The following is a 25326-nucleotide window of genomic DNA, read 5'->3' as shown; positions in this document are numbered from 1 at the left end:
CACTCCCCCTCCCTCAATTGTCTCATCCTCCAACCCCCCTTCCAAAAGACCATATGAAACAGGAAAAACGAGTAGCTTATTCAGCCCCCCGAGTCTTTTCTGTCAACCACTAGGGTCATAGCTGATCCAACGTACATCATGTCCCCTTTCCCGCTTTTCCGTTCTCTTGCTTTGCAAAAATCTAATTCAGCCTTAAACACATGATGATTTGTATATAATTTGTACTCTCCTCCCACAGCTGTCTGTGGCCAAGGCCCACAGCTTCACATGTCTGAAGACATCCTTACAGTTGCCACAGAGGAGAAATTCCTCCTCATCTTAAATTGGTGCCCACTTTATTCTGAGGCTATTCCCTCTGGTTCAAGACTCTCCCGTGAGAAATATCCTCTCAGCATTTACCGTGTGAAGCCCCCTTAATCCTTTTTGTTTCAATGAGATCACCAAATTCCAATCAGTCTCAATCTGCTCAAGCTTTCCTCATAAGACAATCCTTCCACACCGGGGATCATCCTAGTGAACGCTCTCTGAACTCCCCTCAAATTCTTCTTCCCCCCAATCCCACTCCATTCAAATCCTCCTACCCTACAATCTCTCCTCCAAGACCCCTCCCCTCCCCTCCCCTAAGTGTTGTTCTGACTGACGTGGGAGGAGTGCAATGTCTAATTCTAATACTCCCCAGCATTTATTTTCAAACCTATAAACCACCTTGTGACCATTTTGTAACTGCACCGCCAACGGCGCAACATCGTGGGCCGAAGGGCCTGTTCTGCGCTGTAATGTTCTATGTTCTATGTTCTATTAACTCCCCCCCCGCCAAAACCGTTTCCAGCTTCTTTCAAACTGATTAATTACCTTTTCTTGTGAAATGCTGCCCTTTCCGGGAACAACAGCAACCACACTGCCTGCATTAACCCTTTAAGGCAGCGATGGCAGCCTCAGTTAGCGAGTGAGTCTTCACGGAGGAGGACGTGAATAATTTGCCGGGTGTTAGCGATGGAAAGGTGGTAGGACTGGAGGGCCTGAATGACATTACTGTTACTAGACAGGCGGTGCGCGACAGACTGGAGGGGCTGATTGTGGACAAGTCCCCAGGACCAGATGGAATGCATCCGAGGGTTCTGAAAGAAATGGTGGAGGTGATAGTGGATGCCTTGGTGGTTATTTTCCAGACGTCGCTGGATTCCGGGGAAGTGCTGGATGATTGGAAAACGGCTAATGTTACGCCGTTGTTTAAGAAGGGTGCCAGGCAAAAGGCGGGGAATTATAGGCCGGTTAGTTTAACGTCTGTGGCAGGTAAAATGTTAGAATCTGTCATTAAGGAGGAAATTGCGAGGCATCTTGAAGGGAATTGCTTGATAGAGCAGACGCAGCACGGTTTCATTAAAGGGAAGTCGTGTCTGACAAATTTACTGGAGTTCTATGAGGATGTGTCTAGGGCGGTGGATAGAGGAGAGCCGGTGGATGTGGTCTTTCTAGATTTTCAGAAGGCGTTTGACAAAGTACCTCACAAGAGGTTATTGCAGAAGGTCGAGGGACATGGAGTTGGGGGTAGGGTGTTAGCGTGGATAGAGGATTGGTTGTCAAATAGGAGGCAGAGAGTGGGGGTCAACGGGTGCTATTCGGATTGGCGGATGGTGACTAGTGGAGTGCCCCAGGGGTCGGTGCTGGGGCCTCAGCTTTTTACCATTTATATAGATGATCTGGAGGAGGGAACCGAGTGTAGGGTGTCGAAATTTGCTGATGACACCAAGATTGGGGGAACGGCAAATTGTGCGGAGGGTGTGGAGAGTCTGCAGAAGGATCTAGATAGGCTGGGCGAATGGGCCAGGAAATGGCAAATGGAATTTAATGTTTAATGTTGGCAAGTGTGAGGTGGTCCACTTTGGTAGGAAGAATGGTAGGAAGGACTATTAATTACGGGGCGAAAAACTGCAACAGGCGACGGTGCAGAGGGACCTCGGGGTCCTTGTGCATGAGTCGCAAAAACCCAGCTTGCAGGTGCAGCAGGTGGTCAGGAAGGCAAATGGGATGCTGGCCTTCATAGCGAGGGGGATTGAATATAAAAGTAGGGAGGTCTTGCTGCAGCTGTATAGGGCATTGGTGAGGCCGCAGCTGGAGTACTGTGTGCAGTTTTGGGCGCCGCACTTACGCAAAGATATTTTGGCCTTGGAGGGAGTGCAGAGGAGGTTTACTAGGCTGATACTGGAGTTGAGGGGGTTGAGCTATGAGGAGAGGCTGAATAAACTGGGCTTGTACTCGTTAGAGTTTAGAAGAATGAGGGGAGATCTCATTGAGACGTATAAGATGATGAATGGGATGGATAGGATAGAGGTGGAGAGACTCTTCCCACTCAAAAAAGACAGTAGGACTAGGGGGCACAGCCTCAAGATAAAAGGGGGATGGTTTAGAACGGAGTTGAGGAGGAACTTCTTCACTCAAAGGGTGGTGAATCTCTGGAATTCTCTGCCCGTTGAAGTGGTGGAGGCTGCCTCGCTAAATATTTTTAAGATGCGGGTTGATGGGTTTTTGATAAGAGAGGGGATTAAGGGTTATGGGGAGAGGGCGGGAAAGTGGAACTGAGCCACGACAGATCAGCCATGATCTTATTGAATGGCGGGGCAGGCTCGAAGGGCTAGATGGCCTACTCCTGCTCCTATTTCTTATGTTCTTACGTCCTTCACCTCAGTGGGCCGTACAATTGAAATTGGATTGTTCACTAATCATGACCCCATGGGTAAGATTAAATGTATTTAATACAGGCTGAAAATTTCATAACAAGAATGCTTCATCATTCATATATTAATCAAATTCAAATTGGGAAAAACCAAAGAAAGGTTTGCACTTACCTTGTGTACTTTACTGTGCTTAATCTAAACTACTAAAAGTTCTCTTTGTTAATCACACAGGTATGTGTGTTTTAGGTATATCTTTAACTTTTACTTGTTTACCTTTATTTATTTTAATGAGTAAACCCTACGGCTTTCAATATGTTTTATGAACCTCTGTTCTAAAAACCAAAGTGGGTGGAGGGAGGGCGATTCTCCCAAAAAAATTCCAAGTGTCGTATTTCTGTAAAACTGGAGCAGATATTGCCAATGGCCAGCCCCAATCATTGGCCTCCCTCCCTCTGCCACTCAGCCCAAATGCAGAGTGACAGCAGGACCCCCTTAGCACTGTCCAATTCCTGGTGGACAGTGCCAAGGGGCCAGGCTGGTACACCAGGGTGGCAATGCCCAGACCCCCCTCCACCCCAGTGCCCAACCCTCTGGGGGGACCTTGACAGCCTCCCTTCACTCCACTGGCGTGGGATTGCCAGCTCCCTGTAAGTGGGGAGCTATACTAAACCCCACTGGAATGAAATGCTCCTGGTGGTGGAGAGACACCAGCATGCCTGGAATCTTCAGTCCCAGGCCCGCTAATGGGATTTAAATTGCATGGAAATTAGAATTTTCATAATTTATTCAGCTTTGTGCCGATTCCTGGGGCAGAGCTGACAGGGGCACCGGAAATCCGGCGCTTGTAGACTCACAGAGGCCAGGGCACCCAGCGGGAAGCCCGCAAACCAGCCTCCACTCGAATCTCCCAGCCCACTACGCTACAAAAGCAGCACAGTGGGATGGGAGGATCCTCCCTCCACCTCATATTCTGAAGCCTTCCCTACAGTTGCCATTGAGTTATTCCAGTATTTGAAAGATCGATGAGGGAAAACAAGTCAAACATTCCCCGACCAATCACCCTCACCCTCGCACTTTCTCACTCTTGTAGTTTCCAGTTCTGCTTTCACTATGTTGGCCCACTGGCCACATGTGTATACACCACTATTGTAAAAAACACAAAATTAAGGTCATTCGGCCTAAGATGTTGATGCCAACTATCAAGCCATCAATTCCATTTTTCAGCTGTTGACCCGAAACCTTGTTGGCCATAAGACCATAAGAAATAGGAGTGGGCTATTTGACCATTTGAGACTGCGCTGTCATTTACTATAGACTCTAGAACCCTACAGAGCAGAAAGAGGCCCTTCAGCCCATCGAGTCTGCACCAAACACAATCCCACCCAGGCCCTACCCCCATATCCCTACATATTATACTCACTAATCCCTCTAATCTACACATCCCTGGACACTAAGGGGCAATTGCTTAGCATGGCCAATCAACCTAACCCGCACATCTTTGGACTGTGGAAGGAAACCGGAGTACCTGGAGGAAACTCACACTGACACGAGGAGAACGTGTGCACTCCACACAGACAGTGACCTGAGCCGGGAATCGAACCCAGGACTCTGGAGCTGTGAAGCAGCAGTGCTAACCACTGTGCTACCGTGCCGCCCCACAATATCATCAATTTAATATGATCATGGCTGATCAAACACTCATTAAATCCACTTTCCTGCTCATCACTTTAACCCTTAGTTCCCCAACTGATAAATCAGCCTTGAAAATGTTCAAGGACTCAGCCTCCACAAAAAATTCCAAAGTTTCACCACTTTTTGACAGAAGAAATTCTTCCTCAAATCCATCTCAAATGAGCATCCCCTTATTCTGAGACTATGTCCTTTGGTCCAACATTCTCCCATGAGTGGAAAGATCCTCCCCATGTTTGCCCTGTCCAACCCCTCCCCCAAGAATCTTATATGTTTCAATCATAATGCCTTTCATTCTTCTGAACTCCAGCGAGTATCTGTCTACCTGTTTAACCTTTTCTCATTTGGCAGTCTCTCCATACCCAAGATTATCCTGGTAAACCTCCTCTGTACTGCCTCCAATGATAACATATCTTTCCTTAAATACGTAGACCAAACTTGTGCACAGTATTCTAAATTGGCCTTGCTAGTACCTTGTACAGTTGTAGCAACCCCTCTTTTATACTTCAACCACTTCAATTTTGGATTGGTTGGATGGTGAGAGATTGGCACCCAATGGGTTGGCGGTTTGGACAGCCATGTGTCAAGAAAGAGAGAGAGAAAATGAGAGATAGGTGCTGGGACAGAGTGGGGGAAGCAAAGGCAGGCCAAAGGGGTAATTGAGGTTGGTGCTATTTTGAAGAAGGGGTCCGGGTCTGTCTGAGGTGGACTTCTGGGATGAGTAAGTGATGGAAAAGAGAGGAAGCTAGCTGGAAGGGCAAAGGTTTGCAGTAAATGGTTTTCCTTATTTTTAGAAAAGTGCGGCACGGTGCTGTCTCACAGTGCCAGGAATCTGGATTCAATTCTGACCTTGGGTCACTGTCTGTGTGGAGTTTGCACATTCTCCCCGTGTTTGTGTGGGTTTCCTCCAGGTGCTTCAGTTTCCTCCTCCACTCCAAAGATGTTAGGTTAGGGGGATTGGCCATACTAAATTTCCCCTTAGTGTCCCAAAGCTGTGTAGGTTATTGGACTGGCCATGGTAAATGCATGTAATTACAGGGATAGGGCAGGGCTGGAGGGTCTGGGTAAATAAGATGCTCTTTTAGAGAGTCAGTGCAGACTTGATGGGCCGAATGGTCTCTTTCTGCACTGTAGGGATTCTATGATTGTACAGAAATAAAAGCCAGTATTCCATTTGTCTTCTGTACTTGTAAGTCAGCTTTCTGGCTTTCATGAACCATGATTCCAAGTCCCTTTGTGCTCCGGCTTTCTGCCTGTCAGTGATGTTTCAAGTGCTTGTCTGAATGCTCCTTAAATGTTATCAGAGGTTCCACTTCTACCCTTTCAAGCAGTGAGTTCCAGATTCCCACCACTCTCTAGCTGAAAAAGCGTTTTCGCAATTCCCCTTTACCTTAAATCTATGTCCCCTGGTTCTTAACCTGTCTACTGAGGGGAAAAGTTTCTTCCTATCTACTCCCAGAATGTTCTTGGTCCTTGAAGATAAACCATTTTCTGAGATTACCATGTTTGTCACTCATTCTTATTTTAAGAATTTTATTTCCTAGATAGTAAGAAATTAAAAAGTATAGATGTCCATAAGTCACTGAAAGCTAACATGTAGGTGCAGCAAGCTATTAGGAAGGCTAGTGGAATGTTAGTCTTTATCGCAAGAGAATTGAGTACAGGAGCAGTGAGACATTGGGTGGAATTTTATTGGCACATCTGCCCAAGGCTCGTACGACTCCACCTGAGGCCAGTGGAGAATGCGTTCTCTGACCCACCTGCCCCAGAATCAGGACAGGTGAGCTGGTAAAATTTCCAGCCCTTGCTTCAACTGTATAGGAACTTGTGTAGACCACAGCTGGAGTACCGGGTACAGCTTTGGTCCCCTTACCTCAGAAAGGATATTATTGCCATGAAGGGGGGTGCAATGATGGTTCACCAGACCTGTTCCAGGGAGACAGGGCTGTCTTATGAAGGGAAGTTGGGAAAACTGGTCCTGTATTCTCTGATATTTCAAATAATGAGAGGTGACCTCACTGAATCCTACAAAATACTTCAAGGAATAAGCAGGGTCGATGCAGGTAAGATGTTTCCTTGGTTGGGTTCCCAGACCCAGGGGGCACAATTTCAAAATATGGACTAAGTTAGGACTAAGATGAAGAGAATTGTTTTCGACAGAGGGTTATGAATCTTTCCCCAGAGGGCTGTGCAAGGATATTTTGGCCCTGGAGGGAGTGCAGAGGAGGTTTACTAGGCTGATACCGGAGTTGAGGGGATTGAGCTATGAGGAGAGGCTGAATAAACTAGGCTTGTACTCGTTAGAGTTTAGAAGAATGAGGGGAGATCTCATTGAGACGTATAAGATGATGAATGGGATGGATAGGATAGAGGTGGAGAGACTCTTCCCGCTCAAAAAAGACAGTAGGACTAGGGGGCACAGCCTCAAGATAAAGGGGAGGCGGTTTAGAACGGAGTTGAGGAGGAACTTCTTCACTCAAAGGGTGGTGAATCTCTGGAATTCTCTGCCCGTTGAAGTGGTGGAGGCTGCCTCGCTAAATATTTTTAAGAAGCGGGTTGATGGGTTCTTGATAAGAGAGGGGATTAAGGGTTATGGGGAGAGGGTGGGAAAGTGGAACTGAGCCACGACAGATCAGCCATGATCTTATTGAATGGCGGGGCAGGCTCGAAGGGCTAGATGGCCTACTCCTGCCCCTATTTCTTATGTTCTTATGTACTGAGTAAGTTTAAGGCAGGGATTGATAGATTTCTGATTAACAATGAAATAAAGGATTATGGGGCAGTGTGTGTAAAAGACACTGAAGTGTCCAATCAGCCATGATCATATAGAACGGTGGAACAGGCTCAATGGGCTGAATGGCCTACTCCTGTTTCTATTCTGTGTTCCCTGTGGCAGAAGGAGTTAGCATTAATCATTCAAGGGGCAAACCTTGGTGGGGTGGCTTGGGGGTGAAGAAGGCAATCCAGGATTGTACAGGTCACTGGCAAGCACTTAAAGAGGTGTAGTTACCAACAATGCCATGGCGATGTGGTGGGTTTTGGTGGGCGTGAGAGTGATGGCAATAAAATGTATGGAGGATGATTGACATGTCACCCGCCTTTAACCGACCCCCCCCATCTTTTATTTTCCTCTCCCCAATTTGCCTCAGGACCCGACGAACGGCTATTACAACGTGCGAGCACAGGACGATCGGCTGCCATCACGGACGCTGCTCTATGCGGACTATGGACCGGCTCCCCCTGGACCCCGCTATGAAGCCCGGCCCCCCTCCCGCCTCTCTCACGCCAGCGGCTACGGCACGGCAACTGGCGCCCCCCTGCCCGCCTCTTGCTATGGGCGCCTGCCGGACTACGTGGGCGAGGCCCCGGGGGGCGGGGGGGAGGGGGCCAGCCAGCTTTCGTTCGATGCCTATGGCTACCCGGGCTACCCGCCCTGTGGGCTGGCGGGCTATGGGCGGCCGGGTAACCTGGAGCGCCTCTTCGACCCTGCCGCCAAGTTCACCGGAGCGTCACGCTACTCGTATTCCTCCTCGCAGCAATCGGAGCATGGGAGGCCCTATCAGCAACGCATGCAGACGCACGTGTGATGCTCTCCCCACTCGCCCCCTCCCCACACACACACCTGAGTGGAAGACTGCCCAATTCCTAACCCTCTCCGCCCACCCCTGCACTCCCCCCTCCCCACCTCACCGTGGATATCTCCCGCGCAATCTGCCAATGAGCGCACTGTATAGTCAACTCGTAAAAGGGCAAATGAAGACTGCTCCTTTGGAGAGGGAGGCAAAGGGCGGGATCAGGAATGCGGGGGGTTGAGGAGGAAATTAAGGATGAGGAAAAGAGAAGTAGCTTCATCCCTTCTTCTACCTCCTCTCCCCGCCACACTCTCCCCCACGGGCTCAAAGGGGATGATGAAGGACCAATTAATGCCCTCCCTACATGTGCCTTTCGAATCGTGATCAATCAGCATTGCAGCATCCGGGGTGACGAAATGAAGGTGGGGCTTCTCAAGGCAACCAGTCAGTATTAAGCCGATTCAGACAGTGAGAGCGTCTCGCTGTGATGGGGCGGGAAGGGTAGTCAGTGACATAATGGTATTTTCACCGCCCAACAATCCAGAGGCCCCTGGGTTCAAATCCCACTGGCGGCCAGAGCTGAATCCAATAAAAATCTGAAATTAAAAGTCAGAAATTAAAATAAGTGATGGCCATCGGTCCATTGCTAATTGTTGAAAAAACCATCTGGTTCACGAATATCCTATAGAGAAGGAAATCTGTCGTCCTTACCTAGTCTGACCTAATGTGATTCCAGAACCACGCAGCAATGTGGGTTGATTCTTAAATGCCCTCTGCAACGGTCTGTCAAACCACTCAGTTCAAGGACAGTTAGGGATGGGTAATAAATACTGGCCTAGCCAGCGACGCCCACATCCTGTTAATAAAAGACACCCTATAACTTGCTCCATGAAACACGTCCAGAGCGAGGATCCGTTCCTTCTGTTCCAATTCCCCTCCCCTCCAATATCCCTCCCTCCAATTCTCCTCCGTTCAAATTTGGTGAACTTCCCCATGTCTTCTTAATGACCCAGCTCTGCTGATTCCCCATCTGTGCTGCCCCCACCACCCCACCTGGTCAGCAACCCCCACCTCTTGAGTTTACAGCCAGTGAGTCTCCGACAACTCTCCCACTTTGAGATGCTCTCTGTCCTTTCAATCAGCGATGGGTAATGCCCACCTCCTTCCAGCCTACTGGACCTGTCTGTATATATTTCTACCTGCTGCGGTATTTTATATAAACTTTGTATATATTTATATAAATATATATATATATATATTATCACTCTATCACAGATGCGACTGCACCTAAAATCCCAGCACTGACAAATTTGTGAAGCTCGGTTGCTGTCTGATTTTGGGGCAAAGCTAAACTGTAAACATTCCACACTCACCTACACACGGGACGTTGCAGTTGATGGTCACAGTGTGCGAGTCTCTCCTTCCCTAATTCCTCATTGTCATTGACAAACATTCCAACCCCATTCCCAGCTCCCTGCAAACAGACCAGATCTGGAGCTTATGAGCCATCAGTGGCTCAACCACTCCGACATTTAGACCTTCCCTCCAACTCCCAATCCATTCACACAGTACAAATTTGATAGGACAGTGTAGAGGGAGATTTACTCTGTATCTAACCCTGTGCTGCACCTGTCCTGGGAGTGTTATGTCTGGGACAGGAGCTCTCTGTTTATCTCTGGCTCCGTCCTCTTACTCCTCCCATCTTGTGATGGTCCCTCCATACAAATTGAAGCACAAAGCAGACAGTGAGGGATTTCATTCTTTACTCCAGCTCACTGGCACCATCGGCAGCTTACGGCCCTGTCACTGTTTTCAGATTTGAAGAACAATTTAAAAATTAAACACCAATTTGAAACTTGACTCTTGTCCTGGCTGTATGTCAGTGCTGAATTTAATATCTGTGGATGAAGGTGGGCCTGTTCCCAGCTTTCTTGTGTGTTTCCGAGAGGACTCTGCGCGCCACGCTAAGGGCAGGATGTATTAGAGCAATGAGTCATCCTAAATTGAAGAACACCAGACAATGGGCTGAATAGCCTCATATTCCACTAACAGGCTCCTTCATCCTGTCTGACTTGGAGCTAGAGAGATGAGACAGAGAGAACAATCGAAAGAGAGCTGGAGAGAGAAGAGACAGAAATGGAGAGAATGATCAAGTGAGGAATGAAGAGGGAGGGGGGAGACAAGGGTGAGAGAGATGGTGGGGAGATCGATGGAGACAGGGGAAAGAGACAAAGTGTGAGATGGAGCGAATGGGGCTAATACACAGATGAGTGATGGAGAAAGACTGCGATGGAGACATTGAGATAGTGACAGGTAAAGAGACTGAAAGAGAGACAGATAAAGACAGTGACAGGTAAACAGACTGAAAGAGACAGAAGGACAGTGATTAAGGGAGATAGAGAATAAGAGATGGAGAAAGGGGAGATTGAGAGATGGAAAGGGAGATAGCAAGGTATACAAGAGAAAGACGGAAAGAACAAAGGAACAGAGAGGGAGAGACAGAAAGAGACAGCTTAAGGGATAAAGAGCAATAGAGAAGGAATAAGTAGAGAAGGAGTAGAAAGAAAGAGAAACAGGGACACAAAGAAAGAGGGGGAGAGTGCGGGGGACAAAGAGACAGGGAGGTATCCAGGAAAGGGTTAAACTGCCATCAGAGCAGCCTGGCATTAGGCCTGGCTTAGAGAGTGTTGTGTGTTTCAAGTCAGCAAGGTGCAGCTGTTGGTGTCAATCTATATTTAAAACACTGCTATATTTAAAACATTGCGGGAACAGGGAAGCCAGTGTCTCTTGGACGCCTTCATACCTTTACCCACCAGGTTCTCTCCCTGACCCACAGGCCACTTTCAGAAGAGCTGGAGTTGGGGGCCCACGAGAGAAGGGCCTGTGGTAAGGGGGTTGCTGGGCTATGTGGGGAGTAGGGAGACTGCCTCACGCATTGCTGGTACCAACAGAGTTCTGAACATGGATGGAGATAGGAGGGCAGAGGAGGAGGACTGGAGGGACAAGGAGGGTAAGGGAAGGGCGGATCAAGCATCGGGCAGGTGAAAAAGCACAGGGAGCAAAGCAAAAGTGGGAGCAGGGAGGAAGCAAGCAATGTATTCAGTACTGATCCTGACAGTGCAGCACTCCCTCAGTACTGATCCTGACAGTGCAGCACTCCCTCAGTGCTGACCCTCTGACAGTGCAGCACTCCCTCAGTACTGACCCTCTGACAGTGCAGCACTCCCTCAGTACTGACCCTCTGACAGTGCAGCACTCCCTCGGTACTGACCCTCTGACAGTGCAGCACTCCCTCAGTACTGACCCTCTGACAGTGCAGCACTCCCTCAGTGCTGACCCTCTGACAGTGCAGCACTCCCTCAGTACTGACCCTCTGACAGTGCAGCACTCCCTCAGTACTGACCCTCTGACAGTGCAGCACTCCCTCAGTACTGACCCTCTGACAGTGCAGCACTCCCTCAGTACTGACCCTCTGACAGTGCAGCACTCCCTCAGTACTGACCCTCTGACAGTGCTGCACTCCCTCAGTACTGACCCTCTGACAGTGCAGCACTCCCTCAGTACTGACCCTCTGACAGTGCAGCACTCCCTCAGTACTGACACTTTGACAGTGCAGCGCTCCCTCAGTACTGACACTTTGACAGTGCAGCGCTCCCTCAGTACTGACCCTCTGACAGTGCAGCACTCCCTCAGTACTGACCCTCTGACAGTGCAGCACTCCCTCAGTACTGACCCTCTGACAGTGCAGCACTCCCTCAGTACTGACCCTCTGACAGTGCAGCACTCCCTCAGTACTGACCCTCTGACAGTGCAGCACTCCCTCAGTACTGACCCTCTGACAGTGCAGCACTCCCTCAGTACTGACCCTCCGACAGTGCAGCACTCCCTCAGTACTGACCCTCTGACAGTGCAGCACTCCCTCAGTACTGACCCTCTGACAGTGCAGCACTCCCTCAGTACTGACCCTCTGACAGTGCAGCACTCCCTCAGTACTGACCCTCTGACAGTGCAGCACTCTCTGTATTGAATCTTCAACAGTGCAGATGTTGGTCAAGTGGATAGTCAGAGGCTTTTTCCCAGGGCTGAAATGGTTGCCACAAGAGGACACAGGTGTAAGGTGCTGTGGAGTAGGTACAGAGGGGATGTCAGAGGTAAGTTTTTCACTCAGAGAGTGGTGGGTGCATGGAATGGGCCGCCGGCAACAGTGGAGGCAGATTCGATAGGGTCTTTTTAAGAGACTTTTAGATGAGCACATGGAACTTAGTAAGGTAGAGGGTTATAGGTAAGCCTAGTAATCTCTGAGGTAGGGATATGTTTGGCACAACTTTGTGGGCCGAAGGGGCCTGTATTGTGCTGTAGTTTTTCTATGTTTCTAGATTATAAGTCAATGGTTTGAGGGAAAAGGATAGATGTTGGAGTGTTTGAAGTGGTGTCTGGCTTAAACGGTTGTTCCCTCAGGACTGATGCAACAATCGATGACACTACTTTTCAGGTGGAGTTTGCGGAAAACTTGCAGTCAGTCCATTTCAGAACCTCAAGTGATTTGGGGGCAGCTTTAGATGGGGTCTGGATCTTCAGGAGGTGTTGTCTTCCTTACCTCAGCAGCTAATCCTTCTCACTTCTCCCAAAAAGTAGAAAGCAGTTTTTAAACTGGTTTGCTGATATGTTTTTTTGTGATCAAACCGTCTTGTGACCATTTTGTAACCAAGGCCCCCAAACTCCAGGTTCAGAGGCTTCCAGCTTCTTTCAAACTGCTTAATTACCATTTCTTGTGAAGTGTTACCTTTTCCAGCAACAGCAGTAACCATAGCACTTGCATTAACCCTTTAACAGACAGGGACACCTAATCCATGACACAGAGGCAGGCCCTCCAGCCCAAACTGGCCCAGTCTGACCAAAATGCCCATCTAAGCTAACCCCATTTGCCTGCATTTGGCCCATACCCTTCTCAACCTTTTCTATCTGTGTATCTGTCCAAATGCCTTTTAAAAGTTGTCATTGTGCCCAGCTTAATGTACAAATTCTTCCAGAATGCTCTTAGTCCTTGAAGGCAAAATTCCTCCAGCCCCTGTATAAACTTCTCCAAGACGTGCAAACCTCTGAAATCAATGTGCCTCTCCCTATTCAGGACCTTTGAAGCCCGCCCCACCCCTGATTTTCATCACTCCTCCATTGCTGGTAGTTCATTTGGCTGCATGGACTTGGAATTACCTCCTTCAATGTCTGTCTCTCTCATTCTATCTCTTTTATGACACTCCTGAAGATATCCATTTTTGACTGGGCATTTGATCGCCTGTCTTTAATATAGAATCATCGAATTCTACAGTACAAAAGGAGGCCATTCAGCCCATCGGGTCTGCACCAACCACCATCCCACCCAGGCCCTATCCCCACAACCCCATACATTTGCCCGAGCTAGTCCCCCAACACTAAGAGACGATTTAGCATGGCCAATCAGCCTAACCTACACATCTTTAGAGTGTGGGAGGAAACCCACGCAGACACGGGGAGGACATACAAACTCCACACCGAGAGCGACCCAAGCCGGAAATCAAACCCGGGTCTCTGGCGCTGTGAGGAGGCAGTGCTAACCACTGTGCCACTGTGCTGCCCCTCTGTATCTGGTCATTCTTGATACTGCCCCTGTGATTTGATTTATTATTGTCATGCATTAGGATACAGTGAAAAGTATTGTTTCTTGCGTTGTACAAAAACATACCGTTCATAGAGTACATGGGGAGAAGGAAAGGAGAGGGCATAGAATGCAGTGTTGCAGTTACAAATAAGGGGAAGAGAAAGATCAGCTTAATATGTAATAGGTCCATTCAAAAGTCTGATGGCAGCAGCGGAGAAACTGTCTTGAATCAGTTGGTATGTGTTCTCAGACTTTTGTATCTTTTTCCTGACAGAAGGTGGAAGAGAGAATCTCCAGGGTACATGGAGTCCTTGATTATGCTGACTGCTTTTCCAAGGCAGCAGGAAGTGTAAGCAGAGTCAATGCATGGGAGGCTGATTTGCGTGATGGACTGGGCTACATTCACAGTTTCTTGCAGTTTTGGTCAGAGCAGGAGCCATACCAAGCTGTGATACATCCAGAAAGGATGCTTTCTATGGCGCATCTGTAAAAATTGGTGAGAGCCATAGTGGACATGCTGAATTTCCTTAACCTCCTGAGAAAGTAGAGGGGTTGGTGGACTTTCTTAGCTCTTGTGTCTGTGTAGGGGGACCAGAACAGATTGTAGGTGTAGAAACTTGAAGCTCTCAACCACGAGGGGGCATGGCTTTAAATTAAGGGGGGGTAGCTACAGGACAGATGTCAGGGGTAGGTTCTTTACCCAGCGGGTGGTGAGGGATTGGAATGCCCTGCCTGCTGCAGTTGTAAATGCGTCTAGTTTGGGGGCGTTTAAGAGATCTGTGGATAGGTTTATGGACGAAAAGGGATTGGTATAGGCTAGTGGGTCATTGTTTTTGTAACTGGTCAGCGCAACATCGTGGGCCGAAGGGCCTGTTCTGCGCTGTAATGTTCTATGTTCTATGTTCTATTTCCACTTCAACACCATTGATGTAGTCAGAGGCATATCTCTCAGCAGTAAATCAATCTGATAAATATTACCAAGGCCTCATATACTTTCTAAAAAATATACAATGGGACTGGAGCTTCGTATTCAACATAAATACACTGTTAAAAAGGAAAAGCATTGGAGTGGGAGTGAATGGGAAGGACATGGGTATATTATGATTGTGCGCCATTGGAGTGAAACCTGAGCACCTGGAGGAAACCCATGCAGACACAGAGAGAACGTGCAAACTCCACATAGTGACCCAAGCCAGGAATCAAACCCAGGTGTCTGGCGCTGTGAAGCATCAGTGCTAACCACTGTACCACCGTGCCATGCACAGTTTGAATCCAATGGGATTGTGTTCAGTGGGAGTGAATAGGAGGGGTTTGGGTCCATTGGGATTGTGCATGGTGGGAATGAATGGGATGGGTTTTGGGTTCACTGGGACTGTGTTCAGTGGAAGTGAATAAGAAGGGGTTTGGGTCCATCGAGAATGCGTACAGTGGGAGTGAATGGGAAAGGGTTTGGGTCCATTGAGAATGTGTACAGTGAGAGTGAATGGAAAGGGGTTTGAATCCATTTGGAATGTCTATGGTGAGAATGAATGGACAGGTGTTCAGTTCCATTGAAGTTTTGTACAGTGGGAGTTAATGAGAAGAGGTTTGGATCCATTGGGATTGTCCACAGTGAGAGTGAATGGGAATGAGTTTGTTTCCATTGGGATTATGTGCAGTGGGAGTGAATGGGAAGGTGTTTCTGTCTATTATGTACTGAATAGTAAGGAGTATTCATTCATTAAGGCTGTATACAGTGGGCTTGATTGGGAAGGGGTTTGGGTCCATTTGAACTGTATACAGTGTAAGTGAATCCGGAAGAGTTTAGGTCCATTGGGATTGTGTACAGTGATATAGAGATGCTGGCGTTGGACACAGTAAACCACGGCATTGGCCAGGGTAAATACAGTAAGAAGTCTCACAACACCAGGTTAAAGTCCAACAGGTTTATTTGGTAGCACAAGCCACTAGCTTTCAGAGCACTGTCCCTTCATCAGGTGAGTGAGATTTCAGTTCACAAACAGGACATATAAAGACACAAACTCAATTTACAAAATGAGTATCCACCTCTCTCAGTTTACACCCATTCAAGTAATATTCTGTCTTTCTATTATTGCTACCAATGTGAATAACTTCACATTTATCCACATTACACTGCATCTGCTATACCTATGGCCACACACTCCACCTGTCCAAATCACGCTGCATCATCTTTGCATCCTCCTCGCAGCTCACCTTTCCACTCAACTTTATATCAGCTGCAAATTTGGAGATAATACATTCAGTTTCCTATTCCAAACCTTCAATATATAATGTGAAAACTTTTGGTCCTAGCACAGATCTAGTGCAGAACCCCACTAGACTGCCAATCAAAAAAAGACGCATTTATGCCAACCCTTTGCTTGCTATCTGCTAACCAGCTTTCTTCGATCTCAGGACATTACCTGCAACCCCATGTGCTTTAACTTCACATAAGAACAAAGAACAACAACACAGCACGGGAAACAGGCCCTTCAGCCCAACGAGCCCGCGCCGCCGTCCCACGGTCTCAGTGACCTATTCATGATTTTAGTCTACGCCTAATGTGCGAGGATCAGGGAGGTCCAATTTAGGGACAATTTATTACCCAATCAATCAGCCTAAAAGCACATCTTTGGGGATGTGGGAGGAAACCGGAGCACCCGGAGGAAACCCACGCAACCACGGGGAGAACGTGCAAACTCCCACAGACACAGGCCCAAATCCATGTGTCCGCACAGCAACAGAGATAGTCTCTGAGCTGTCATGTTGCCCTCGAGATGGTCCAGTTTAAGCACACTAACGACATGAAGCAATAGGCAACTCCCGAAGCAACGTCCAAGAGCAGCCCACTACAACCTGCCGCATGCATGCCCCTTGCTGGACTTAAATGCCTGTGGAGACAAAAAAATTCATTATTAAACAGGCAAAGACTGTAACATCCCTGAAGCAAAAACGTAATCCCAAGCCTACAATGTTTAGTAAGGCCTACTATATCCCCCTATATGTAGCCCGCTCATGTGGCTGTCTAAGTGACTCTTAAACAACCCTAGCGTGCCTGCTTCCACCACCTTACTCGGTAGTGCATTCCACACCCCCACTACCCTTTGTGTGAAAAACTGCCCTCTAATATTTGTCTTATACCTAGCCCCCCTCACCCTAAGCCCGTGACCCCTCGTTCTATCCATTTCTAATAGCGGAAAAAGCTTACCACCATTTACTCTATCTATCCCCTTCATAATCTTATAAACCTCTATTAGATCCCCCCTCAGCCGACGTCTCTCAAGGGAAAACAGCCCAAGTTCATTCAATCTTTCCTCGTAAGACAGCCCATAGTAAGACACATAGTAGTCTGTTATGTGAGACGTTGTTGAAAGCCTTCTGAAAATCTAAATAAACCACATCCATTGGTTCTCCTCAGTCAATTCTATTAGTTACATCCTCAAAGAATTCCAATAGATTTGTCAAAAATGATTTATTTCCCTTTTGTAAATCCATGCTCCCTTTGTCTGATTATTCCACTGCTTTACAAATGCTGAGTTATGAAATCCTTGATAATGGACTCTAGCAATTTTCCCAGTATCTACTTTAGGCTCACTGGCCTATAGTTCCCTGCCTCTACCTCTCTTTTTGAGTAGCAGGCTTACTTTATCTACCCTCCAATCTGTAGGAACTAGTCCACAGTCCAAAGAATTTTGGAAAATAGCCATCTATTTCCAGGGCCACTTCCTTAATAACTCTGGGATGAAGATTATCAGGACCTGGAGATTTATCCACTTCAATCTCATCAATTTCTCCAAAACTATTTCTCCACTAATATTGATTTCCTTCAGCTCCTCGCTAAAATACGTTTCTCTCAGAACTTCGGGTCATTATTCATGTCTTCCTTTGTGAAGTCTGAACAAAGTACAAATTTAATTCCATGGCCATTTCTTTGTTCCTGTTACGAATTCTCCATTCTGACTGTGAGGGGCCCACATTCTGTTTTGTCATTCTTTTTGCCTTTCCATACCTATAGAAATTTTCACAGTCAACAAAGCTTTGGAATTGGCAAAAACATTGCAGTTGGTATTACCTGACGGTGCGAGGAAGGTAGAGATAATTGTAATGATAACTCAGCATTTAAAACTGCCAAAAGCACAGAATCATTGGAAATGGCTAGAATTCAATTACAAATGTAACAGCTCAAACATGAAAAAGAATTAAAGCAGCTTGAACTTGAAGGAAAAGAAAAAGTAGCAAAAGCAAGAGAAAGGCAGGAACAAAAATAGAAAATGAAACTGTTCGAATTACTGCTTGAATGGAAAGGGAAAAAGAGGGAATTTGAACTGGCAATAAAAAGTGAACATCAACTTAAAATGGCAGAGGTAAAGGGAAAAGTTGAGTGCAGTAATGAGAACACTAAGGAAGGACAAAAGCATCTTGGTCAAAAGAAATGAATGGGAAGGAGTTTCAGTGCGTTGGGATTGTGTATTGAGGTACTGAATGGGAATGGTCTTGGGTGCATTGGGTTTTCTATGGTAGGAGCGAATGGGAAGATAACAAAGAACAAAAACAGCCCGGGAAACAGGCCCTTCGGCCCAACCAGCCCGCGCCGCCATTTTAATACTACCAGTCCCCCCTCCACCCATGAGCCTTATCTATTGTTTTTATGGCCATCCACATTGAGGGAAACTAATTTAGGGACAATTTATTGCTTCCAATCAGCCTAATAGCACATCTTTGGGGTATGGGAGGAAACTGGAGCACCCGGAGAAAACCCACTCAAGCACGGGGAGAACGCGCAAACTCCCACAGACACCGGCCCAAATCCATGTGTCTGTACAGCAAACAGTGATAGTCACTGAGCTGTCGTCTTGCCCAGCATCTGGTCCAGTTTAAGCACACACTAACGACATGAAGTACTAGGCCAATCTCAAACATTCAAGAGCAGCCCAAGTACGACCCATCGTGTGTATGCCCCTCATTGGACAACAAGACTTAAAACCTCTGAATGAAAAGAGAAAAAAACATTATTATCATACCATATCCTTTTACATTACCATGTTTTGGATCCAGTGGGATTGTGTACAGTGGTGGTGAATTGGAAGAGGTTTGGGTTCACTGGATCGTGTACAGTGGGAGTGAATGGGAAGGGGTTTGAGTCCATTGGGATTGTGTGCAGTGGGAGTGAATGGGAAGGGGTTTGAGTCCATTGGGATTGTGTACATTGGGAGAGTTGGGAAGAGGCTTGCATCCCTTGGGATTGTTTACAGTGGGAGTAAATGGAAAGGGGTTTGGTTCCATTCTGACTGTGTATAGTGGGAGTGATGGTGAAGGGGTTCAGATTAACTGGGTTCTTGTACAGTGGAGTGAATGGGAAGTGGTTTAATTCCATTGGGATCATGTACAGTGGGAGTAAATGGGAAGGTGTTGGGTCTCTTGGGGTTGTGTACTGTTTGCATAATTGGGAAGGAGTTTAGTGTCATCAAATCATAGATTCATACAGTGCAGAAAAGTCATTTCAGCCTATTGAGGCTACACCAACAATAACTATCACTAAAGGGTCACGATCACTAAAGGGTCACTAATCCCATTTCACTGCACTTGTCCCGTATTCTTGAATGTTATAATATTTCAAGTGCTCATCCAAATATTTTTTAAAGGTTGTAAGTTTCCCACTACCTTCCTAGGCAGTGCAATCCAGATTCCCACCACCCTCTGAGTGAATAAAACTTCTTCTCAAATCTCCTTTGAATTCCTGCTGCTTACTCTAAAACTATGTCTCTCATGATTGACCCCTCAACCAAGAAGAACAGCTGCTTCCTACTCACCCTGCCCATACGCCTCAATCATGTCCCCACTCAGCTTCTCTGTTCTAAAGAAACCAATCCAAACCTATCTACTCTTTCCTTATGGCTCAAATGTACCATCCCAGGCAACATCCTGGTGAACCTCCTCCGCACCCCCTCTAGTGCTATCACATCCTTCCTGTGGTGAGGTGACCAGAACTGTACTCCACCTGTGGCCTAACCAATGCTCTATACAACTCCAACATTGCCTCCTTACTCTTACACTCTAGACCACAACTGATGGAAGCAAGTGTCTCAAATGCATTCTTAACTATCCTATTCACATTCTCTGCCAATTTCAGGGATCTGGGAATAGTTACTCCTAGATCCCTCTGTTCCTTTGAGCTTCCCACTGTCCTGCCATTAATTAAATTCTCCTTCATCTTGTCTCTTCTTCCAAAGTGTATCACCTCACACTTATCAGGGTTAAAGACCATCTGCCATTGCTCTGCCCTTGTGATAAACCCATCTCTATCTTTCTATGACCTTCAGCCATCTTCTTCACTAGCAACCACCCTAACAATCTTCGTGTCATCTGCAAATTTGCTTAACATTCCCCCCCGACATTTTCATCCATATAATTTATAAATTTGGGTCCACAGGAATCCTGTAGAGTGAATGAGAAGGGATTATTTGTGTACAGCGGGTGTGAATGGGAAAGTGTTTGGGTCCATTGACATTATATATAATGGGAGGGATTGGGAAGGGATTTGGTTCCACTGGAATTGTTTACAGTGGGAGGAAATGGGAAGGGTTTTAGGTCCATTGGAATCATATAGAGTCGAAGTGATTGGAAAATTTTGTTTCAATTGTGATAGTACTCAGTTGAAGTGAAAGGTACAGTTTTTGGTCCATTTGGATGTTGCATAATGGATGGGAACAGAAGGTATTTACATCCACTGGATTAAGTGTGGAAGTGAATGTGAACAGTTTTAGGTCCATTGTGATTGTGCACAATTGGAGTTAAGGGGATGGGGTTTGGGTCCATTGGGATTGTGTTCATTTGGAGTGAATAGTGTTTGAGATGACTTGGATTGTGTATAGTAGGAATGAATGGGAAAGGTTTTAGGCCAATTGCATTATCTGCTTTTGGTGTGAATTGGATGGAGTTTGGGTCCAGTGGGATTGTGTACATTGGGATTGAATTGGAATGGGCTTGGTCCCATTGGGATTGTGTACATGGGAATGAATGGAAAAGTGTTTTTTTTCCCCATTAAGATTGTGTATATTAAGAGTGATTGGCAATGGGTTTGGATCCATTGGGATTATGTACTACAGGAGTGAATGGGAAAGAACTTTTCCATTGGGATTATGTACATTTAGAGTGATTGGGAGTGCAATTGGGTCAAATGTGTTTATGTAGTGTGAGAGTAAATGGGAAGAAACTTGGATTCATTGGGATCACGTACAGTGGGAGTGAATGGGAAGGAGTTTTGTTGCATTGGGATAGTTTACAGTAGGAGTGATTTGGAAGGGTTTTGATTCATTGGGATTGAGTAATGTGGGGATAAATGGGAAGACGATTTTGTTCATTGGAATGTGTACAGTGGCTGTGAATGGGAAGCCGTTTGGTTCCTTCAGAATTGTGTGCAGAGGGATTGAATCCATTTGGATTGTGTACAGAGGGAGTGAATGGGAAGGGGTTTGAGTCCATTGGGATTGTGTACAGTAGAAGTCAATGGGAAAAGGTTTGCGTCCCTTGGTATAGAGTCCTGTAGGAATAAATGGGACAGTGTTTGGTTCCTTTCTGATTGTGTATAATGGACATGATTGCAAAGAAGTTCAGATCCACTAGGATCTTTAGAGTGGGAGTGAGTGGGGAGGGGTTGGTTCCATGTTGATTATGTACAGTGGAATGAATGGGAAGGGGTTTGGGTTCATTGGGATTGTGCATATTGGGAGTGAATGGGAAGGTGTTTGTGCCCATTAGGATTATGTGCAGGGGTAAGGATTGGGAAGGTGTTTGGGTCCATTGTTAGTTTCACATTTTGTCCAGTAGGACAAAATGTGAAACGGCTCATCAGGCTTGTGTACATGGGAGTGATAGTAAAGGATTTTGGTTCCATTGACATCATGTGGAATGGGAGTGATTGAGAAGGTTGTTGGTTTCATAGAACATAGAACATAGAACATAGAACATTACAGCGCAGAACGGGCCCTTCGGCCCACAATGTTGCGCCGACCAGTTACAAAACAATGACCCACTAACCTAAACCAATCCCTTTTCGTCCATAAACCTATCCACGGATCTCTTAAACGCCCCCAAACTAGGCGCATTTACAACTGCAGCAGGCAGGGCATTCCAATCCCTCACCACCCTCTGGGTAAAGAACCTACCCCTGACATCCGTCCTATAACTACCCCCCCTTAACTTAAAGCCATGCCCCCTCGTGATAGATTTCTCCATCAGAGGAAAAAGGCTATCACTATCCACCCTATCTAAACCTCTAATCATCTTATATGTTTCAATAAGATCCCCTCTTAGCTGCCTTCTTTCCAGCGAAAACAACCTCAAATCCCTCAGCCTCTCCTCATAGGACCTCCCCTGCATACCAGGCAACATCCTAGTAAACCTCCTCTGCACCCTCTCCAAAGCCTCCACATCCTTCCTGTAATGTGGGGACCAGAACTGCACACAGTACTCCAAGTGCGGCTGCACCAGAGTTGTGTACAGTTGCAACATAACGCTGCGACTCGTAAATTCAATCCCCCTACCAATAAACGCCAAGACACCGTATGCCTTCTTAACAACCTTATCTACTTGACTCCCAACTTTCAGGGATCTATGTACACATACACCTAGATCCCTCTGCTCATCCACACTGTTCAAAGTCCTCCCGTTAGCCCTATACTCAACACATCTGTTATTCCTACCAAAGTGAATTACCTCACACTTCTCCGCATTAAACTCCATCCGCCACCTCTCAGCCCAGCTCTGCAACCTGTCTAAGTCTTCCTGCAAACTATGACACCCTTCCTCACTATCTACCACACCTCCGACTTTGGTGTCATCAGCAAATTTACTAATCCACCCAACTATACCCTCATCCAGATCATTAATAAAAATTACAAACAGCAGTGGCCCCAAAACAGATCCCTGAGGCACACCACTCATTGGGATTGTGTACATTCAAAGTGAATGGGAAGTGGTTTGGGTCCATTAGCATTGTGTACAGTGAGAGTGAATGGGTACAGTGGGAATGAAAAGGAAGGGCTTTAATAGTGGGCATGCTTGGGAAGATGTTTGGGTCCATTGGAATTGTGCACAGTGGGAGGGATTCTGAAGAGGTTTAGTTCTATTGTGTTTGTGTATAGTGGGAATAAATCTGAAAGCGTTGAATGCAGTGGGTGAATTGGTAACAGTTTTGGAACCATTGGGATTGTGTACAGTGGAATAGAATGGGAATGGATTTGGCTCCATTGGGATTGTAGACCGTGGGAATGAATGGGAAATGTTTGTTTGCATTGTGACTGCATTTCGTAGCAGTAAATGGGAAGGGGTTTGGGCCCATTGGAATTTTGTACAGTCTGAGTGTAATGGAAGGGATTCATTGAGATTGTGAATAGGAAGAAGTTTGGGTTCATTCGATTTTGTACAGTGGAAATAACTGGGAAGGGGTTTGAATCCACTGGAATTCTGTGCAGTCGGAATGAATGGGAAGTTTAAGTCCATTAGGATTGTATACAGTGGGAGTGAAGGAGAAGGTGTTTGTATCACTTAGGAATGTGTACGGTGGTAAGGATTGGGAAGGTATTTGGGTCCATTGTTACTGTGTACAGTAAGAGGAAATGGGAAGGGGTTTGATCCCATTGTACTTGTGTACAATGTGAGTGATTGTAAAGGAATTTGGCTTCAGTGAGATCATGTTGAGTGGGAGTGACTGGGAAGGTTATTTGTTCCTTTGGTATTGTGAATGGGAAGGGGTTTGGGAAAATTGGGATTATGTACATCGAGAGTGAATGGTAATTTGGGCGGCACGGTAGCACAGTGGTTAGCACTGCTACTTCACAGCTCCAGGGTCCTGGGTTCGATTTCCGGCTCAGGTCACTGTCTGTGTGGAGTTTGCACATTCTCCTCATGTCTGCGTGGGTTTCCTCCGGGTACTCTGGTTTCTTCCTACAGTCCAAAGATGTGCGGGTTAGGTTGATTGGCCATGCTAAGAAATTGCCCCTTAGTGTCTAGGGATGCGTAGGTTAGAGGGATTAGTGGGTGTAATATGCAGGGATATGGGGATAGGGCCTGGGTGGGATTGTGTTCGGTGCAGACTCGATGGGCCGAAGGGCCTCTTTCTGCATTGTAGGGATCTGTGATTCTATGAACTGTTTTAATGCAGTGGGACTGTGTACAGTGGGGGTGAATGGAAAGGCCTTCAGGTCAATTGTGATTACGTGCAGTGGTAATCAATGGCAAGACGTTCAGGTCTATTGGGATTGTGTATGGTGGGAGTGAACGGGAAGGGGTTGGGTCCATTGCCATTAATGCAGTCTGAGTAAATGGGAAGGGTCCATTGAGATTGTTTACATTTTAGTGAAGAGCAATGGGTTTGGATCCATTGTGATTGTGTACAGTGGGGATGAATGTGAAAGGATATAGTCCATTTGGACTGTGCACAGTGGGTGTGAATGGAAAGGGATTTGTGTCCCTTGAAATTTTGTACACTGGGAGGAAATGGGAAGAGGTTTGGTTCCATGCAGATTGTGTGCAATGGGCATACTTGGGAAGATGTTTGGGTCCACTGGGATTGTATGCAGTGGGAGTGAATGTGAAGGGGTCTAGTTCCATCCTGTTTGTGTATAGTGGGAGTGAATGTGGAGAGGTTTGGGTCCATTAGGATTGATCGGGAAGAGTTTGGACCATTGCAATTGTGTACAGTCGGATTGAATGGGAATGGTTTTTAGTCCATTGTGATTGTGTATAGTTGGGGTGAATGGGAAGTGGTTCGGGTCCATTGTGATTGTGTATAGCTGGAGTGAATGGGAAGTGGTTCGGGTCCATTGTGATTGTGTATAGTTGGAGTCCCACTGCACACATTTGGCTCCGTTCCGATTGTGTGCTGTGGGAATGATTTGGAACTGGTTTGGATCCACTGGCATCACGTATGGTGGGAATGCATAGGAAATGGCTTGGGTCCATTGGGATTGTATACAGTGGGAGTGAATGGGAAGGAGAGTGAGTCCAGTGGGATTGTATACAATGGGAGTGAATGGGAAGGGGAGTGAGTCCATTGGGATTGTGTACAGTGGGAGTGAATGGGAAGGGGAGTGAGTCCAATGGGATTGTGTACAGTGGGAGTGAATGGGAAGGGGAGTGAGTCCAATGGGATTGTGTACAGTGGGAGTGAATGGGAAGGGGAGTGAGTCCAATGGGATTGTGTACAGTGGGAGTGAACGGGAAGGGGAGTGAGTCCAATGGGATTGTGTACAGTGGGAGTGAACGGGAAGGGGAGTGAGTCCAATGGGATTGTGTACAGTGGGAGTGAACGGGAAGGGGTTTGGGTCCATTGGGATTGTGTACAGTGGGAGTGAATGGGAAGGGGAGTGAGTCCAATGGGATTGTGTACAGTGGGAGTGAATGGGAAGGGGTTTAGGTCCATTGGGATTGTATACAGTGAGAGTGAATGGGAAGGGGAGTGAGTCCAATGGGATTGTGTACAGTGGGAGTGAATGGGAAGGGGAGTGAGTCCAATGGGATTGTGTACAGTGGGAGTGAATGGGAACATAGAACATAGAACATTACAGCGCAGAACAGGCCCTTCGGCCCACGATGTTGCGCCGACCAGTTAAAAAGCAATGACCCTCTAACCTAAACCAATCCCTTTCCATCCATAAACCTATCCACGGATCTCTTAAATGCTCCCAAACTAGGCGCATTTACAACTGCAGCAGGTAGGGCATTCCAATCCCTCACCACCCTCTGGGTAAAGAAC

General features: G+C 46.8%; 1 protein-coding gene across 1 annotated transcript in view; it reads left to right on the top strand.

Annotated features, from left to right (window-relative positions):
- The window catches only part of LOC145351974 (kin of IRRE-like protein 1), a 107565-nt gene extending 97769 nt beyond the window's left edge, over positions 1-9796 (top strand). The window contains exon 15 of the mRNA XM_080201818.1: positions 7514-9796. Coding sequence (XP_080057944.1) covers positions 7514-7951 — 438 coding nt within the window. The 3' untranslated portion in view covers positions 7952-9796. The remainder of the gene's footprint in view (positions 1-7513) is intronic.
- Positions 9797-25326: the final 15530 nt, after the last annotated feature.

Source organism: Carcharhinus amblyrhynchos, chromosome 13 (assembly GCF_965287045.1).
Source record: "Carcharhinus amblyrhynchos chromosome 13, sCarAmb.v2.hapA, whole genome shotgun sequence".
In the NCBI taxonomy this organism is placed as follows: Eukaryota; Metazoa; Chordata; class Chondrichthyes; order Carcharhiniformes; family Carcharhinidae; genus Carcharhinus; species Carcharhinus amblyrhynchos.
Note: the sequence above shows the minus strand (reverse complement) of the source record. Positions and strands in the feature narration are given on the sequence as shown.